Raw genomic sequence first — 17976 nt, forward strand, 5'->3', positions numbered from 1 at the left:
ATAATACCAGGGTATATCTGGTGGTCTGTCTCCTCATGACTACATAATACCAGGGTATATCTGGTGGTCTGTGTCCTCATGGCTACATACTACCAGGGTATATCTGGTGGTCTGTGTCCTCATGGCTACATACTACCAGGGTATATCTGGTGGTCTGTGTCCTCATGACTACATAATACCAGGGTATATCTGGTGGTCTGTCTCCTCAGCTACATAATACCAGGGTATATCTGGTGGTCTGTCTCCTCATGGCTACATAATACCAGGGTATATCTGGTGGTCTGTCTCCTCATGACTACATAATACCAGGGTATATCTGGTGGTCTGTCTCCTCATGACTACATAATACCAGGGTATATCTGGTGGTCTGTCTCCTCATGGCTACATAATACCAGGGTATATCTGGTGGTCTGTCTCCTCATGACTACATAATACCAGGGTATATCTGGTGGTCTGTCTCCTCATGACTACATAATACCAGGGTATATGTGGTGGTCTGTCTCCTCATGACTACATAATACCAGGGTATATCTGGTGGTCTGTCACCTCATGACTACATAATACCAGGGTATATCTGGTGGTCTGTCTCCTCATGACTACATAATACCAGGGTATATCTGGTGGTCTGTCTCCTCATGACTACATAATACCAGGGTATATCTGGTGGTCTGTCTCCTCATGACTACATAATACCAGGGTATATCTGGTGGTCTGTCTCCTCATGACTACATAATACCAGGGTATATCTGGTGGTCTGTCTCCTCATGACTACATAATACCAGGGTATATCTGGTGGTCTGTCTCCTCATGGCTACATAATACCAGGGTATATCTGATGGTCTGTCACCTCATGACTACATAATACCAGGGTATATCTGGTGGTCTGTCTCCTCATGACTACATAATACCAGGGTATATCTGGTGGTCTGTCTCCTCATGACTACATAATACCAGGGTATATCTGGTGGTCTGTCTCCTCATGGTTACATAATACCAGGGTATATCTGGTGGTCTGTCTCCTCAGCTACATAATACCAGGGTATATCTGGTGGTCTGTCTCCTCATGACTACATAATACCAGGGTATATCTGGTGGTCTGTCTCCTCATGGCTACATAATACCAGGGTATATCTGGTGGTCTGTCTCCTCATGGCTACATAATACCAGGGTATATCTGGTGGTCTGTCTCCTCATGGTTACATAATACCAGGGTATATCTGGTGGTCTGTCTCCTCATGGTTACATAATACCAGGGTATATGTGGTGGTCTGTCTCCTCATGGCTACATAATACCAGGGTATATCTGGTGGTCTGTGTCCTCATGACTACATAATACCAGGGTATATCTGGTGGTCTGTCTCCTCATGGCTACATAATACCAGGGTATATCTGGTGGTCTGTCTCCTCATGACTACATAATACCAGGGTATATCTTGTGGTCTGTCTCCTCATGACTACATAATACCAGGGTATATCTGGTGGTCTGTCTCCTCGTGGCTACATAATACCAGGGTATATCTGGAGGTCTGTCTCCCCATGACTACATAATACCAGGGTATATCTGGTGGTCTGTCTCCTCATGACTACATAATACCAGGGTATATCTGGTGGTCTGTGTCCTCATGACTACATAATACCAGGGTATATGTGGTGGTCTGTCTCCTCATGACTACATAATACCAGGGTATATCTGGTGGTCTGTCTCCTCATGACTACATAATACCAGGGTATATCTGGTGGTCTGTCTCCTCAGCTACATAATACCAGGGTATATCTGGTGGTCTGTGTCCTCATGACTACATAATACCAGGGTATATCTGTCTCCTCATGACTACATAATACCAGGGTATATCTGGTGGTCTGTCTCCTCATGACTACATAATACCAGAGTATATCTGGTGGTCTGTCTCCTCATGACTACATAATACCAGGGTATATCTGGTGGTCTGTCTCCTCATGGCTACATAATACCAGGGTATATCTGGTGGTCTGTCTCCTCAGCTACATAATACCAGGGTATATCTGGTGGTCTGTCTCCTCATGGCTACATAATACCAGGGTATATCTGGTGGTCTGTCTCCTCATGACTACATAATACCAGGGTATATCTGGTGGTCTGTGTCCTCATGGCTACATACTACCAGGGTATATCTGGTGGTCTGTGTCCTCATGGCTACATACTACCAGGGTATATCTGGTGGTCTGTGTCCTCATGACTACATAATACCAGGGTATATCTGGTGGTCTGTCTCCTCAGCTACATAATACCAGGGTATATCTGGTGGTCTGTCTCCTCATGGCTACATAATACCAGGGTATATCTGGTGGTCTGTCTCCTCATGACTACATAATACCAGGGTATATCTGGTGGTCTGTCTCCTCATGACTACATAATACCAGGGTATATCTGGTGGTCTGTCTCCTCATGGCTACATAATACCAGGGTATATCTGGTGGTCTGTCTCCTCATGACTACATAATACCAGGGTATATCTGGTGGTCTGTCTCCTCATGACTACATAATACCAGGGTATATGTGGTGGTCTGTCTCCTCATGACTACATAATACCAGGGTATATCTGGTGGTCTGTCACCTCATGACTACATAATACCAGGGTATATCTGGTGGTCTGTCTCCTCATGACTACATAATACCAGGGTATATCTGGTGGTCTGTCTCCTCATGACTACATAATACCAGGGTATATCTGGTGGTCTGTCTCCTCATGACTACATAATACCAGGGTATATCTGGTGGTCTGTCTCCTCATGACTACATAATACCAGGGTATATCTGGTGGTCTGTCTCCTCATGACTACATAATACCAGGGTATATCTGGTGGTCTGTCTCCTCATGGCTACATAATACCAGGGTATATCTGATGGTCTGTCACCTCATGACTACATAATACCAGGGTATATCTGGTGGTCTGTCTCCTCATGACTACATAATACCAGGGTATATCTGGTGGTCTGTCTCCTCATGACTACATAATACCAGGGTATATCTGGTGGTCTGTCTCCTCATGGTTACATAATACCAGGGTATATCTGGTGGTCTGTCTCCTCAGCTACATAATACCAGGGTATATCTGGTGGTCTGTCTCCTCATGACTACATAATACCAGGGTATATCTGGTGGTCTGTCTCCTCATGGCTACATAATACCAGGGTATATCTGGTGGTCTGTCTCCTCATGGCTACATAATACCAGGGTATATCTGGTGGTCTGTCTCCTCATGGTTACATAATACCAGGGTATATCTGGTGGTCTGTCTCCTCATGGTTACATAATACCAGGGTATATGTGGTGGTCTGTCTCCTCATGGCTACATAATACCAGGGTATATCTGGTGGTCTGTCTCCTCATGACTACATAATACCAGGGTATATGTGGTGGTCTGTCTCCTCATGGCTACATAATACCAGGGTATATCTGGTGGTCTGTCTCCTCATGGCTACATAATACCAGGGTATATCTGGTGGTCTGTCTCCTCATGACTACATAATACCAGGGTATATGTGGTGGTCTGTCTCCTCATGACTACATAATACCAGGGTATATCTGGTGGTCTGTCTCCTCATGACTACATAATACCAGGGTATATCTGGTGGTCTGTCTCCTCATGACTACATAATACCAGGGTATATCTGGTGGTCTGTCACCTCATGACTACATAATACCAGGGTATATCTGGTGGTCTGTCTCCTCATGACTACATAATACCAGGGTATATCTGGTGGTCTGTCTCCTCATGACTACATAATACCAGGGTATATCTGGTGGTCTGTCTCCTCATGACAACATAATACCAGGGTATATCTGGTGGTCTGCCTCCTCATGACTACATAATACCAGGGTATATCTGGTGGTCTGTCTCCTCATGACTACATAATACCAGGGTATATCTGGTGGTCTGTCTCCTCATGACTACATAATACCAGGGTATATCTGGTGGTCTGTCTCCTCATGACTACATAATACCAGGGTATATCTGGTGGTCTGTCTCCTCATGACTACATAATACCAGGGTATATCTGGTGGTCTGTCTCCTCATGACTACATAATACCAGGGTATATGTGGTGGTCTGTCTCCTCATGACTACATAATACCAGGGTATATCTGGTGGTCTGTCACCTCATGACTACATAATACCAGGGTATATCTGGTGGTCTGTCTCCTCATGACTACATAATACCAGGGTATATCTGGTGGTCTGTCTCCTCATGACTACATAATACCAGGGTATATCTGGTGGTCTGTCTCCTCATGACTACATAATACCAGGGTATATCTGGTGGTCTGTCTCCTCATGACTACATAATACCAGGGTATATCTGGTGGTCTGTCTCCTCATGACTACATAATACCAGGGTATATCTGGTGGTCTGTCTCCTCATGACTACATAATACCAGGGTATATCTGGTGGTCTGTCTCCTCATGGCTACATAATACCAGGGTATATCTGGTGGTCTGTCACCTCATGACTACATAATACCAGGGTATATCTGGTGGTCTGTCTCCTCATGACTACATAATACCAGGGTATATCTGGTGGTCTGTCTCCTCATGGCTACATAATACCAGGGTATATCTGGTGGTCTGTCTCCTCATGGCTACATAATACCAGGGTATATCTGGTGGTCTGTCTCCTCATGGCTACATAATACCAGGGTATATCTGGTGGTCTGCCTCCTCATGACTACATAATACCAGGGTATATCTGGTGGTCTGTCTCCTCATGACTACATAATACCAGGGTATATCTGGTGGTCTGTCTCCTCATGACTACATAATACCAGGGTATATCTGGTGGTCTGTCTCCTTAGCTACATAATACCAGGGTATATCTGGTGGTCTGTCTCCTCATGACTACATAATACCAGGGTATATCTGGTGGTCTGTCTCCTCAGCTACATAATACCAGGGTATATCTGGTGGTCTGTCTCCTCATGGCTACATAATACCAGGGTATATCTGGTGGTCTGTCTCCTCATGACTACATAATACCAGGGTATATCTGGTGGTCTGTCTCCTCAGCTACATAATACCAGGGTATATCTGGTGGTCTGTCTCCTCATGACTACATAATACCAGGGTATATCTGGTGGTCTGTCTCCTCATGGCTACATAATACCAGGGTATATCTGGAGGTCTGTCTCCTCATGGTTACATAATACCAGGGTATATCTGGTGGTCTGTCTCCTCATGGTTACATAATACCAGGGTATATGTGGTGGTCTGTCTCCTCATGGCTACATAATACCAGGGTATATCTGGTGGTCTGTCTCCTCATGACTACATAATACCAGGGTATATCTGGTGGTCTGTCTCCTCATGGCTACATAATACCAGGGTATATCTGGTGGTCTGTCTCCTCATGGCTACACAATACCAGGGTATATCTGGTGGTCTGTCTCCTCATGGCTACATAATACCAGGGTATATCTGGTGGTCTGTCTCCTCATGACTACATAATACCAGGGTATATCTGGTGGTCTGGCTCCTCATGACTACATAATACCAGGGTATATCTGGTGGTCTGTCTCCTCATGACTACATAATACCAGGGTATATCTGGTGGTCTGTCTCCTCATGACTACATAATACCAGGGTATATCTGGTGGTCTGTCTCCTCAGATACATAATACCAGGGTATATCTGGTGGTCTGTCTCCTCAGATACATAATACCAGGGTATATCTGGTGGTCTGTGTCCTCATGACTACATAATACCAGGGTATATCTGGTGGTCTGTCTCCTCATGACTACATAATACCAGGGTATATCTGGTGGTCTGTGTCCTCATGACTACATAATACCAGGGTATATCTGGTGGTCTGTCTCCTCATGACTACATAATACCAGGGTATATCTGGTGGTCTGTGTCCTCATGACTACATAATACCAGGGTATATCTGGTGGTCTGTCTCCTCATGACTACATAATACCAGGGTATATCTGGTGGTCTGTCTCCTCATGGCTACATAATACCAGGGTATATCTGGTGGTCTGTCTCCTCATGACTACATAATACCAGGGTATATCTGGTGGTCTGTCTCCTCATGACTACATAATATCAGGGTATATCTGGTGGTCTGTCTCCTCATGACTACATAATACCAGGGTATATCTGGTGGTCTGTCTCCTCAGCTACATAATACCAGGGTATATCTGGTGGTCTGTCTCCTCATGGCTACATAATACCAGGGTATATCTGGTGGTAGTATATGTGTCTCCCTTCATTTGGTTTGCGTACAGATGTTAACAGTCAGACTGTTGAAAAAGGTCAGATATTTCAGTTTGGGTGATCATAAGTCTCCATCTTTTACACCAAGTCATTATCTGTGTTTTAGTCTGGTTAATTATGAGTCTCCATCTTCTACACCAAGTCATTATCTGTGTTTTAGTCTGGTTGATCATGAGTCTCCATCTTCTACACCAAGTCATTATCTGTGTTTTAGTCTGGGTGATCTTGAGTCTCCATCTTTTACACCAAGTCATTGTCTGTGTTTTAGTCTGGGTGATCATGAGTCTCCATCTTTTACACCAAGTCATTATCTGTGTTTTAGTCTGGTTGATCTTGAGTCTCCATCTTTTACAACAAGTCATTATCTGTGTATTAGTCTGGTTAATTATGAGTCTCCATCTTCTACACCAAGTCATTATATGTGTTTTAGTCTGGGTGATCTTGAGTCTCCATCTTTTACACCAAGTCATTATCTGTGTTTTAGTCCGGTTAATCACGAGTCTCCATCTTTTACACCAGCTGACAGCACATAATAACATGTTCTGCAGGTCTTGTTCAGTTTCTGCCGTCATAATAATATCATCAGCATATTAAAGGATGCTTAGCATTTCATCATCTTATCTCATTCCAATATTTATCTGTTTATTTATTTTGCCAAATCTTTAATAAACATTGCTAACAAAGTCAGTGATGAGAAGTCACCTTGTTTTACACCCGAGGGTGTGGGGAAACCAATCTGTACCATATTCATTAAAATTTCCCATCAACCCCTGTCTTTAACAAAATATAGGCTAACATATCCCTATTTACAAAATCAAAAGCTTTCTGGAAATCAATGAAACATGATTTGTGTAATCTATTTCTGATTATTGTACAGACCGAAAGACTGACTAAATTGTAAAAATGTGTTAAAACAAAAATCTATTAAAGGTTAGGCATTAGGGTGTAGTTAAGGTTTAAAATCAGATATTATGACTTTGTGACCACTCTGCAGAGTTGCCTCCAGAACAACATTCATAAAGAAAAACGTTAACCTGCGTTATGCACCGTGTGGTGATCGGTATCCTCCTGCTGTCCGACAGGAGAACTGTAGGTATCCACCCGCTGTCCTACAGGAGGACTGTAGGTATCCACCCGCTGTCCTACAGGAGAACTGTAGTTATCCACCTGTTGTCCTACAGGAGAACTGTAGGTATCCTCCTGCTGTCCTACAGGAGGACTGTAGTTATCCTCCTGCTGTCCTACAGGAGGACTGTAGTTATCCTCCTGCTGTCCTACAGGAGGACTGTAGTTATCCACCCGCTGCCCTACAGGATAACTGTAGTTATCCACCTGCTGTCTTACAGGATAACTGTAGTTATCCTCCTGCTGTCCTACAGGAGGACTGTAGTTATCCTCCTGCTGTCCTACAGGAGGACTGTAGTTATCCACCTGTTGTCCTACAGGAGGACTGTAGTTATCCACCTGCTGTCCTACAGGAGAACTGTAGTTATCCACCTGCTGTCCTACAGGAGGACTGTAGTTATCCACCTGCTGTCCTACAGGAGAACTGTAGTTATCCACCTGCTGTCCTACAGGAGGACTGTAGTTATCCACCTGCTGTCCTACAGGAGGACTGTAGGTAACCACCTGCTGTCCTACAGGAGGACTGTAGTTATCCACCTGCTGTCCTACAGGAGAACTGTAGTTATCCACCTGCTGTCCTACAGGAGAACTGTAGTTATCCACCTGCTGTCTTACAGGAGAACTGTAGTTATCCTCCTGCTGTCCTACAGGAGAACTGTAGTTATCCACCTGCTGTCCTACAGGAGGACTGTAGTTATCCACCTGCTGTCCTACAGGAGGACTGTAGTTATCCACCTGCTGTCTTACAGGAGGACTGTAGTTATCCACCCGCTGTTCTACAGGAGAACTGTAGTTATCCACCCGCTGTCCTACAGGAGGACTGTAGTTATCCACCTGCTGTCCTATAGGAGGACTGTAGTTATCCACCTGCTGTCTTACAGGAGGACTGTAGTTATCCACCTGCTGTCTTACAGGAGGAATGTAGTTATCCACCTGCTGTCTTACAGGAGGACTGTAGTTATCCACCCGCTGTCCTACAGGAGAACTGTAGTTATCCACCTGCTGTCCTACAGGAGGACTGTAGTTATCCACCTGCTGTCTTACAGGAGGACTGTAGTTATCCACCTGCTGTCCTACAGGAGGACTGTAGTTATCCACCTGCTGTCTTACAGGAGGACTGTAGTTATCCTCCTGCTGTCCTACAGGAGGACTGTAGTTATCCACCTGCTGTCCTATAGGAGGACTGTAGTTATCCACCCATTGTCCTACAGGAGGACTGTAGTTATCCACCCGCTGTCCTACAGGAGGACTGTAGTTATCCACCCGCTGTCCTACAGGAGGACTGTAGTTATCCACCTGCTGTCCTACAGGAGGACTGTAGTTATCCACCTGCTGTCCTACAGGAGGACTGTAGTTATCCACCTGCTGTCCTACAGGAGAACTGTAGTTATCCACCTGCTGTCTTACAGGAGGACTGTAGTTATCCTCCTGCTGTCCTACAGGAGGACTGTAGTTATCCACCTGCTGTCCTACAGGAGAACTGTAGTTATCCACCTGCTGTCTTACAGGAGGACTGTAGTTATCCTCCTGCTGTCCTACAGGAGGACTGTAGTTATCCACCTGCTGTCCTACAGGAGAACTGTAGTTATCCACCCGCTGTCCTACAGGAGAACTGTAGGTATCCTCCTGCTGTCCTACAGGAGAACTGTAGTTATCCACCTGCTGTCTTACAGGAGGACTGTAGTTATCCTCCTGCTGTCCTACAGGAGGACTGTAGTTATCCACCTGCTGTCCTACAGGAGAACTGTAGTTATCCACCCGCTGTCCTACAGGAGAACTGTAGTTATCCTCCTGCTGTCCTACAGGAGAACTGTAGTTATCCACCTGCTGTCCTACAGGAGGACTGTAGTTATCCACCCGCTGTCCTACAGGATAACTGTAGTTATACAGGAGGACTGTAGTTATTCTCCTGCTGTCCTACAGGATAACTGTAGTTATCCACCTGCTGTCCTACAGGAGGACTGTAGTTATCCACCCACTGTACAACAGGAGGACTGTAGTTATCCACCTGCTGTCCTACAGGAGGACTGTAGTTATACAGGAGGACTGTAGTTATCCACCTGCTGTCCTACAGGAGAACTGTAGTTATACAGGAGGACTGTAGTTATCCACCTGCTGTCCTACAGGAGGACTGTAGTTTAGAGAGAGATAGTCAACAGTAGAATCTCGTGTCAGTGTTGACTGATACAGTAACAATGCCGTCTACATGACCCCACAAAATATGACTTTTGTTATTCCTTGCTGGGTGCAGGGAAGCGGGGCCGCCGAAACAGTGCTGGCTCCCTGGACAGTACTATGGAAGTAAGTCTGCTTCTCTGGGGGGGGGGGGGTCAGTGTTGGTATGCTAGTCTGATATAGAGGGGACAGGAAGAGGGGACGGGGGGGTCAGTGTTGGTATGCTAGTCTGATATAGAGGGGACAGGAGGAGGGGGGGGGGTCAGTGTTGGTATGCTAGTCTGATATAGAGGGGACAGGAGGGGGGGGTCAGTGTTGGTATGCTAGTCTGATATAGAGGGGACAGGAAGGGGGGGGGGGGTCAGTGTTGGTATGCTAGTCTGATATAGAGGGGACAGGAAGGGGGGGGGGGTCAGTGTTGGTATGCTAGTCTGATATAGAGGGGGGGGGGTCAGTGTTGGTATGCTATTCTGATATAGAGGGGACAGGAGGGGGGGGGGGGGGTCAGTGTTGGTATGCTAGTCTGATATAGAGGGGACAGGAAGGGGGGGTCAGTGTTGGTATGCTAGTCTGATATAGAGGGGACAGGAAGGGGGGGGGTCAGTGTTGGTATGCTAGTCTGATATAGAGGGGACAGGAGGGGGGGGGGGGGTCAGTGTTGGTATGCTAGTCTGATATAGAGGGGACAGGAAGGGGGGGGGGTCTGTGTTGGTATGCTAGTCTGATATAGAGGGGACAGGAAGGGGGGGGGGTCAGTGTTGGTATGCTAGTCTGATATAGAGGGGACAGGAAGGGGGGGGGGGGTCAGTGTTGGTATGCTAGTCTGATATAGAGGGGACAGGAGGGGAGGGGGGGGGGGGTCAGTGTTGGTATGCTAGTCTGATATAGAGGGGGGGGGTCAGTGTTGGTATGCTAGTCTGATATAGAGGGGACAGGAAGGGGGGGGGTCTGTGTTGGTATGCTAGTCTGATATAGAGGGGACAGGAAGGGGGGGGGGGGGTCAGTGTTGGTATGCTAGTCTGATATAGAGGGGACAGGAAGGGGGGGGGGGTCAGTGTTGGTATGCTAGTCTGATATAGAGGGGACAGGAAGGGGGGGGGGTCAGTGTTGGTATGCTAGTCTGATATAGAGGGGACAGGAGGGGGGGGGGGGGGTCAGTGTTGGTATGCTAGTCTGATATAGAGGGGACAGGAAGGGGGGGGGTCAGTGTTGGTATGCTAGTCTGATATAGAGGGGACAGGAGGGGAGGGGGGTCAGTGTTGGTATGCTAGTCTGATATAGAGGGGACAGGAGGGGAGGGGGGTCAGTGTTGGTATGCTAGTCTGATATAGAGGGGACAGGAAGGGGGGGGGGGGGTCAGTGTTGGTATGCTAGTCTGATATAGAGGGGACAGGAAGGGGGGGGGGGTCAGTGTTGGTATGCTAGTCTGATATAGAGGGGACAGGAGGGGGGGGGGGGGGTCAGTGTTGGTATGCTAGTCTGATATAGAGGGGACAGGAAGGGGGGGGTGTCAGTGTTGGTATGCTAGTCTGATATAGAGGGGACAGGAAGGGGGGGGGGGGGGGGTCAGTGTTGGTATGCTAGTCTGATATAGAGGGGACAGGAGGAGGGGGGGGGTCAGTGTTGGTATGCTAGTTTGATATAGAGGGGACAGGAGGGGGGGGGTCAGTGTTGGTATGCTAGTCTGATATAGAGGGGGGGGGGGTCAGTGTTGGTATGCTAGTCTGATATAGAGGGGGGGGGGGTCAGTGTTGGTATGCTAGTCTGATATAGAGGGGACAGGAGGGGGGGGGGGGGGTCAGTGTTGGTATGCTAGTCTGATATAGAGGGGACAGGAAGGGGGGGGTCAGTGTTGGTATGCTAGTCTGATATAGAGGGGACAGGAGGGAGGGGGGGGGGGTCAGTGTTGGTATGCTAGTCTGATATAGAGGGGACAGGAAGGGGGGGGGGGGGGTCAGTGTTGGTATGCTAGTCTGATATAGAGGGGACAGGTGGAGGGGGGGGTCAGTGTTGGTATGCTAGTCTGATATAGAGGGGACGGGGGGGTCAGTGTTGGTATGCTAGTCTTATATAGAGGGGACAGGAGGGGGGGGGGGGTCAGTGTTGGTATGCTAGTCTGATATAGAGGGGGGGGGGGGGTCAGTGTTGGTATGCTAGTCTGATATAGAGGGGGGGGGGGGTCAGTGTTGGTATGCTAGTCTGATATAGAGGGGACAGGAGGGGGAGGGGTCAGTGTTGGTATGCTAGTCTGATATAGAGGGGACAGGAAGGGGAGGGGGGGTCAGTGTTGGTATGCTAGTCTGATATAGAGGGGACAGGAGGGGGGGGGCAGTGTTGGTATGCTAGTCTGATATAGAGGGGACAGGAAGGGGGGGGGGTCAGTGTTGGTATGCTAGTCTGATATAGAGGGGACAGGAAGGGGAGGGGGGGTCAGTGTTGGTATGCTAGTCTGATATAGAGGGGACAGGAGGGAGGGGGGTCAGTGTTGGTATGCTAGTCTGATATAGAGGGGACAGGAGGGAGGGGGGGGGGGTCAGTGTTGGTATGCTAGTCTGATATAGAGGGGACAGGAGGGGGGGGGGGGGGTCAGTGTTGGTATGCTAGTCTGATATAGAGGGGACAGGAGGGAGGGGGGTCAGTGTTGGTATGCTAGTCTGATATAGAGGGGACAGGAGGGAGGAGGGGGTCAGTGTTGGTATGCTAGTCTGATATAGAGGGGACAGGAAGGGGGGGGGGGTCAGTGTTGGTATGCTAGTCTGATATAGAGGGGGGGGGGGGTCAGTGTTGGTATGCTAGTCTGATATAGAGGGGACAGGAAGGGGAGGGGGGGTCAGTGTTGGTATGCTAGTCTGATATAGAGGGGGGGGGGGTCAGTGTTGGTATGCTAGTCTGATATAGAGGGGACAGGAAGGGGAGGGGTCTGTGTTGGTATGCTAGTCTGATATAGAGGGGACAGGAAGGGGGGGGGGGGTCAGTGTTGGTATGCTAGTCTGATATAGAGGGGACAGGAAGGGGGGGGGGGTCAGTGTTGGTATGCTAGTCTGATATAGAGGGGACAGGAAGGGGGGGGGGTCAGTGTTGGTATGCTAGTCTGATATAGAGGGGACAGGAGGGGGGGGGGGGGGGTCAGTGTTGGTATGCTAGTCTGATATAGAGGGGACAGGAAGGGGGGGGGTCAGTGTTGGTATGCTAGTCTGATATAGAGGGGACAGGAGGGGAGGGGGGTCAGTGTTGGTATGCTAGTCTGATATAGAGGGGACAGGAGGGGAGGGGGGTCAGTGTTGGTATGCTAGTCTGATATAGAGGGGACAGGAAGGGGGGGGGGGTCAGTGTTGGTATGCTAGTCTGATATAGAGGGGACAGGAAGGGGGGGGGGGTCAGTGTTGGTATGCTAGTCTGATATAGAGGGGACAGGAGGGGGGGGGGGGGGTCAGTGTTGGTATGCTAGTCTGATATAGAGGGGACAGGAAGGGGGGGGGTGTCAGTGTTGGTATGCTAGTCTGATATAGAGGGGACAGGAAGGGAGGGGGGGGGGGGTCAGTGTTGGTATGCTAGTCTGATATAGAGGGGACAGGAGGAGGGGGGGGGTCAGTGTTGGTATGCTAGTTTGATATAGAGGGGACAGGAGGGGGGGGGTCAGTGTTGGTATGCTAGTCTGATATAGAGGGGGGGGGGGGGTCAGTGTTGGTATGCTAGTCTGATATAGAGGGGGGGGGGGTCAGTGTTGGTATGCTAGTCTGATATAGAGGGGACAGGAGGGGGGGGGGGGGGGTCAGTGTTGGTATGCTAGTCTGATATAGAGGGGACAGGAAGGGGGGGGTCAGTGTTGGTATGCTAGTCTGATATAGAGGGGACAGGAGGGAGGGGGGGGGGGTCAGTGTTGGTATGCTAGTCTGATATAGAGGGGACAGGAAGGGGGGGGGGGGGGTCAGTGTTGGTATGCTAGTCTGATATAGAGGGGACAGGTGGAGGGGGGGGTCAGTGTTGGTATGCTAGTCTGATATAGAGGGGACGGGGGGGTCAGTGTTGGTATGCTAGTCTTATATAGAGGGGACAGGAGGGGGGGGGGGGGTCAGTGTTGGTATGCTAGTCTGATATAGAGGGGGGGGGGGGGGTCAGTGTTGGTATGCTAGTCTGATATAGAGGGGGGGGGGGGTCAGTGTTGGTATGCTAGTCTGATATAGAGGGGACAGGAGGGGGAGGGGTCAGTGTTGGTATGCTAGTCTGATATAGAGGGGACAGGAAGGGGAGGGGGGGTCAGTGTTGGTATGCTAGTCTGATATAGAGGGGACAGGAGGGGGGGGGCAGTGTTGGTATGCTAGTCTGATATAGAGGGGACAGGAAGGGGGGGGGGTCAGTGTTGGTATGCTAGTCTGATATAGAGGGGACAGGAAGGGGAGGGGGGGTCAGTGTTGGTATGCTAGTCTGATATAGAGGGGACAGGAGGGAGGGGGGTCAGTGTTGGTATGCTAGTCTGATATAGAGGGGACAGGAGGGAGGGGGGGGGGGTCAGTGTTGGTATGCTAGTCTGATATAGAGGGGACAGGAGGGGGGGGGGGGGGTCAGTGTTGGTATGCTAGTCTGATATAGAGGGGACAGGAGGGAGGGGGGTCAGTGTTGGTATGCTAGTCTGATATAGAGGGGACAGGAGGGAGGAGGGGGTCAGTGTTGGTATGCTAGTCTGATATAGAGGGGACAGGAAGGGGGGGGGGGTCAGTGTTGGTATGCTAGTCTGATATAGAGGGGGGGGGGGTCAGTGTTGGTATGCTAGTCTGATATAGAGGGGACAGGAAGGGGAGGGGGGGTCAGTGTTGGTATGCTAGTCTGATATAGAGGGGACAGGAGGGGAGGGGGGTCAGTGTTGGTATGCTAGTCTGATATAGAGGGGGGGGGGGTCAGTGTTGGTATGCTAGTCTGATATAGAGGGGACAGGAAGGGGAGGGGGGGTCAGTGTTGGTATGCTAGTCTGATATAGAGGGGACAGGAGGGGAGGGGGGTCAGTGTTGGTATGCTAGTCTGATATAGAGGGGGGGGGGTCAGTGTTGGTATGCTAGTCTGATATAGAGGGGGGGGGGGTCAGTGTTGGTATGCTAGTTTGATATAGAGGGGACAGGAGGGGAGGGGGGTCAGTGTTGGTATGCTAGTCTGATATAGAGGGGACAGGAAGGGGGGGGGGTCAGTGTTGGTATGCTAGTCTGATATAGAGGGGACAGGAAGGGGGGGGGGGTCAGTGTTGGTATGCTAGTCTGATATAGAGGGGGGGGGGGTCAGTGTTGGTATGCTAGTCTGATATAGAGGGGGGGGGGGGTCAGTGTTGGTATGCTAGTCTGATATAGAGGAGACAGGAGGGGGGGGGGGGGGTCAGTGTTGGTATGCTAGTCTGATATAGAGGGGACAGGAGGGGAGGGGGGTCAGTGTTGGTATGCTAGTCTGATATAGAGGGGAGGGGGGTCAGTGTTGGTATGCTAGTCTGATATAGAGGGGACAGGAGGGGAGGGGGGTCAGTGTTGGTATGCTAGTCTGATATAGAGGGGAGGGGGGTCAGTGTTGGTATGCTAGTCTGATATAGAGGGGGGGGGGTGTCAGTGTTGGTATGCTAGTCTGATATAGAGGGGACAGGAGGGGGGGGGGGAGGTTGTCCTACCACTGCAATATAGCATGATGCTTCTGGATGTTTTCAATACCCTGCATGGTACTATTCATTACTGCTTGATACCTTGGTGGATTGAAATGGCCTTACATGCATGTGTTTGCCTCACCAGTTGCTGATAGGATTGAACTAAAATAGATATTGCATGTCTGTTAAGCTGTTAACTTCAATAGTGTCATCATCTGTCGTCAGTGTCTAAGGTGTGTGTTCTGTCCATATGATGACGCAATAAAAACAGCACTTTACTGACCCTCCTCCCCACTGTCTCCTCTCTCCCTCCTCCCCTCTGTCTCCTCTCTACCCACTGTCTCCTCTCTCCTCTCTCCCTCCTCCCCTCTGTCTCCTCTCTCCCTCCTACCCACTGTCTCCTCTCTACCCACTGTCTCCTCTCTCTCCTCTCTCCCTCCTCCCCACTGTCTCCTCTCTCCCTCCTCCCCACTGTCTCCTCTCTCCCCCTCCTCCCCTCTGTCTCCTCTCTCCCCCTCCTCCCCTCTCTCTCCTCTCTCTCCTCTCTTCCTCCTCCCCACTGTCTCCTCTCTCCCTCCTCCCCACTGTCTCATCTCTCTCCTCTCTCCCCACTGTCTCCTCTCTCTCCCCTCTCCCTCCTCCCCACTGTCTCATCTCTCCCTTCTCCCCACTGTCTCCTCTCTCCCTCCTCCCCACTGTCTCCTCTCTCCCTCCTCCCCTGCCTCTTCTCTCATCTCTCTCCCTCCTCCCCTCTGTCTCCTCTCTCCCTCCTCCCCACTGTCTCCTCTCTCTCCTCTCTCCTCTCTCCCTCCTCCCCACTGTCTCCTCTCTCTCCCTCCTCCCCTGTCTCTTCTCTCTCCCTCCTCCCCTCTGTCTCCTCTCTCCCTCCTCCCCACTGTCTCTCCTCTCTCCCTCCTCCCTCCTCTCGCCCTTCTCCGCTCTGTCTCCTCTCTCCTCTCCCTCTGTCTCATCTCTCTCCTCTCTCCCTCCTCACCCCCCCTCATCTCTCTCCCTCCTCCCCTCTGTCTCATCTCTGTCCTCTCTCCCTCACCCCTCTCTCCTCTCTCTCTCTTCCATTTTGTCTCCTCTCACCCCTCTCTCTCTCTTCCCTTTTGTCTCCTCTCTCTCCTCTCTCCTCTCTCCCTCCTCCCCTCTGTCTCTCTCTCCTCATCGCTCATCTCTCTCTTCCTATCCTTCTCTGGTCAGGGCTCCATCATTAACAGTCCCAGGCCTCATCAGCGCCCCCACATGGCTGAAGATGTAATGCCACCCTGCTGCTATGACATCCAAGACTACCGACTTCACCACCCCATCCTGAGCCCCGAGACGGGGGTGGGGGGTGGGCCGGGACTAAATCACAATACCGCTACTGGGACGACGGCACTGGTTCCCAGCAGCGTAGACCGAGGGGGAACGGGATCCCAGGGGAGCGGGTCTGGAGGGGGAGGGGGCAGTAGAGGCTCCTCCCTGAGATCCCTGTTTGGGAGCAAGCGCTCCATCACCAAGCCCCCCGGTCCTCTCCTCCCTCTCCTCCCACCTGGGCTGCCACACTACCCTGCACCTGTCCCCCCGCCCACCACCGGCGGCCCGCCCCCACACTCCCCCTCCGCCCTCAGCAACTCCGACCCAGGAGGGCCCTCCAAGATCCAGGCCCTGCACGCCCAGTACTGCCACAACAGTACCGCAGGGCAGCAGCCTCCTCCACCCTACTACCACCACCACCGCTACCACGCCCAGACAGGACCCGCTCCCAGCCAGCCCTCCTTCACCGCCCAGGGGGCCCCTGGGCCTCATACCATCCACAGGGGCCCCATGGTTGGGGTCCCCAAGCGGCCGGACCCCGGTCCTGCTCCCTCCCACCCCAAGCTGCAGCAGCATGGTGTACAGGGGGGGTGCTATACCAACATGGGGGTTTCTATAGGGGTAGGCTGCCCCCCTCCGCCCCTTTCTCCACATTCCCCGGTGTCCCCGACCCTCGCCCTCTACCACACACACTCCACTCACGGTCGAGGAGGCGCCAAGCTCCCTCTTACTCTCTCGCGCTCGCAGCCCCACCCTCACGCCCACGTCCCTCATCTTACCGCTCATTCCCACAGCCCCAGCCCCCATCCCGGCCTTTCCCCCAGCCCCCATCCGGCCCAACACCCTCAGCACCAGACTCACTTCATCTTTGCCGCCCCGCCCCCCCAGACCCCTTCCGCCCGGCACGTCCCACAGGCCGACGCCCACAGCCACGCCCAGTACCTCCCACTCTCCTCCATACCCCCTCCCCCTCCTCACTCCCCTTTACCCCCCCCTTCCTCCCCTCATACCCCGCTTCCCCCTCTCTTCCCCTACACCCACCACCTCCAGCAGCAGCAGCAGCAGCCCAGCCAGCCGCCCCAGCTCCAGGGAGGGCAGCAGGGGTCTGGCGGGGGCAACAGCAGCACGGGGACGGACAGCACCACCAGCTCCAAGTCCAAGCCCATCAACCGCATCAGCACGGTGGTGTGAGTGTCAGGAGACGCAACAACCCTCCCAGACACCAGGGGACACCGCTCGTCGGACTGAGGTCGTCAGACGAGGACAACTACAGGTTTAAGAGGGGCCACGCCCAGGTCATCCAATATGGCCGCCGGCGCTCTGGGAGAGGCAGGAGGAGGCGGTACTTGCTCAGGCTGTGTTACTTCCACCTCCGGTTCCCTCACAGATTCACATTCAGGTAGAGAGGAAGATGAAGATACTAACTCACTGAAGAGGAAGATGAAGATACTAACTCACTGAAGAGGAAGATACTAACTCACTGAAGAGGAAGATACTAACTCAC

General features: G+C 51.1%; 1 protein-coding gene across 1 annotated transcript in view; it reads left to right on the top strand.

The window, feature by feature from the left end:
• LOC139543154 (IQ motif and SEC7 domain-containing protein 1-like) overlaps positions 1 to 17976 on the top strand; it is a 142476-nt gene extending 124500 nt beyond the window's left edge. Inside the window, exons 13-14 of the mRNA XM_071349392.1 lie at positions 9630 to 9679; positions 16377 to 17976. Of these exons, the coding sequence (XP_071205493.1) occupies positions 9630 to 9679; positions 16377 to 17663 (1337 nt within the window). The 3' untranslated portion in view covers positions 17664 to 17976. The remainder of the gene's footprint in view (positions 1 to 9629; positions 9680 to 16376) is intronic.

Source organism: Salvelinus alpinus, chromosome 17 (assembly GCF_045679555.1).
Source record: "Salvelinus alpinus chromosome 17, SLU_Salpinus.1, whole genome shotgun sequence".
NCBI lineage: Eukaryota > Metazoa > Chordata > Actinopteri > Salmoniformes > Salmonidae > Salvelinus > Salvelinus alpinus.